The 2261-nt window shown below is 29.9% G+C and overlaps 1 protein-coding gene across 2 annotated transcripts; it reads left to right on the top strand.

Moving 5' to 3' along the window:
- Nucleotides 1235–2015, top strand: LOC107617324 (WPP domain-interacting tail-anchored protein 1-like). Of its 2 annotated transcripts, none has more exons than XM_016319065.2 (2): nucleotides 1235–1403; nucleotides 1553–2015. In XM_016319065.2, exon 2 carries the CDS (start codon nucleotides 1612–1614, stop codon nucleotides 1957–1959), a length of 348 nt encoding a protein of 115 aa, XP_016174551.1. In that variant the 5' UTR covers nucleotides 1235–1403; nucleotides 1553–1611; the 3' UTR covers nucleotides 1960–2015. The 2 variants fall into 2 exon arrangements, with proteins under 2 accessions (XP_016174551.1, XP_016174550.1); XM_016319064.2 differs by having other exon boundaries at nucleotides 1236–1403; nucleotides 1564–2013.

Below are 2261 nucleotides of genomic sequence, written 5' to 3'. Positions count from 1 at the left end.
GTAATTCTGTTTTAATTTTTAAGGTTTAAAGTGTCATATTTGAATCCAAAAAAATTTCATTTTGCTTCAATGTGGTCCCACGGTGAGGTTAAAGTTAAATAATTAATGGAATGTGCTACACGACAGCAGTATAAGAGCAAGATTGATAATCTGGATAACAAGTACAAGTTTTAGAGGCATAAAATTAACCGTGGATGTATCAATACATTTGTTTATCATTTTTCTTCTAATTTAAATGAAATATTTCTTATAGAACTAAGGAAAATGATAAATAAACGTATTGATGCATCAATGATTGATTTTGTGCTTTGGAACTTATACTTATTCTTCAGATTATCGATCATATTTTATTAATTATTTAACTTTGACCTCACGCTAGGACTAAATTAAAGTTAAATGAAACTATTTTAAATTCAAATAGGACATTTTAAACTTTAAGGACCAAAACAGGATTACGCCCAAACGTAAGGTACAAATTTAATACTTTACCCTAAAATTTTTTATCAAAACTTTTTTTGTCTCTTTTTTTATTTTTTTTTTTTGTTAAATATTGAAGATTAAGCTGATTTTATCTTAATTCAAAAAATTGAATAAGTCTATGTGTCAACACAATAATATTAAAGTGTGTCTAAAATTGTGACACTTAGCTTGTAATGAATAATTCAAATTTGTACTATATATAATATATATGATGAGCCTAGCCAGCTAGTGGTACAATGATACAAAATTTTGACTATTTATTAGAAGGTAGAAATTAACCTTAGCTTGTTGGTTATACTTATTACTTATACACATAATATTTATTGATTAAAATTCAGATAAGATCACAGTACGTACATAGTGGCTTCACATGCCAAAAATCTAGGGATCAGAGCTAGCTAGTACTATACAATATATGATGCATAATAATCATATATTATTCCATCTACACATCTATCAACATATATGAGATTCTGTGGGGAGAATTGTATAAAGCTGAGTTTTATGGTGTTTTTTATTATAGTGTTTAAATTATTTAATTTATTTTTAAAATAAAAAATAAAATATTTAAAGTAAAAAGTAAAATATTTAAAATTTATTAATTATTTAATTATTGTCTTTTTTGATAAGTTATGTACAATTTTAAAGGCACCATAGCATTCACCAATTAATAATTATAGATTGACGTTTTTTTGAAACAATTTTTATTTTTCGAAAATGTATAGTATACTAAATTAAAGAGGAAAAAAAAACATTTTCGGAAGCAAAACGCTGCGTTTTAGAAGTGCAGTGTGTTCGTGTTTCTGTCTTTGATTTTGCAAGTAGGGATTAACCGTACTGTGAATCTTCCAAATTCATGATTTCGATCGAAATCCACTAACTTTCTATCTCCGAATCCCCCCGTTTCTTGCACTTTTCAATCGGTATAGTTCTACTCCATTCAATAGTCTCAGTTCTAAAAATTTGTCATTCAAATTTTTCTCCCAATTTGTTTATTTATTCTATTTTCGTCCCTTCCAACAAATTTTCACTATGTGGCTTCAAAATCTGACATTTTTATTGGGTTTTTGAGTTCGAACTCAGGTTCCGGGAGAAGAACAACAAGTTTTGGAGTGTTCCTTTTTTAGAACCATGGATACTCAGAGTGGAGAAGATGATTATGATCTACATTTTGCTGTTTCCACAATGCTGATGAGGCTGGAGCTGAATCTTGCATGTTTCTCAGAGAAAGTTACAAACTTGGGCATCTTTGTGATGAACTTGGAGACCCTTGAGTGTGAATTGGAGACAATGATTTTGGAAAAAAATGGCATTGATGGAATGGTAATGGACATGGAATGTGCTGAGAAGGGGCTTGAGTTTGATCTGTTGTGTGGAGTGTTGGATTCTGAGGTGAGGGAATTGGGTGTGTTCTTGGGGACCCTTTATGCTGAGATTGCTGAAGCTGAGGAGTTTGTGTCTTCTACCAACAGCATTTAGATTAAGAAGCAATCTACTAATTTCCAGAGGACTTTGTCTTCTTATAAGAGAGAAGAAAGTGGTAAGGATAGAGAATCTTATTGATTGATTTTGTTTCTATTCTTCCTTATTGGTTGTTTACACATTTATTAATTGACTTATGTATTTATAGAAATTGTGGTTGTTTTGAAGTGGTTAGGATTTTTTCCTTCATATTTTTGTCTCCTTCCTTATAAGGGATCCACTTCAATTTCCATATGAAGTTGTTTGTACAATTTCAGAGGGAATTCCTCTCATGAATTAATTTGGTTGATTATTATTTT

Source organism: Arachis ipaensis, chromosome B09 (genome assembly GCF_000816755.2).
Source record: "Arachis ipaensis cultivar K30076 chromosome B09, Araip1.1, whole genome shotgun sequence".
Lineage (NCBI taxonomy): Eukaryota > Viridiplantae > Streptophyta > Magnoliopsida > Fabales > Fabaceae > Arachis > Arachis ipaensis.
This window is presented reverse-complemented; position numbering and strand designations above follow the sequence as displayed.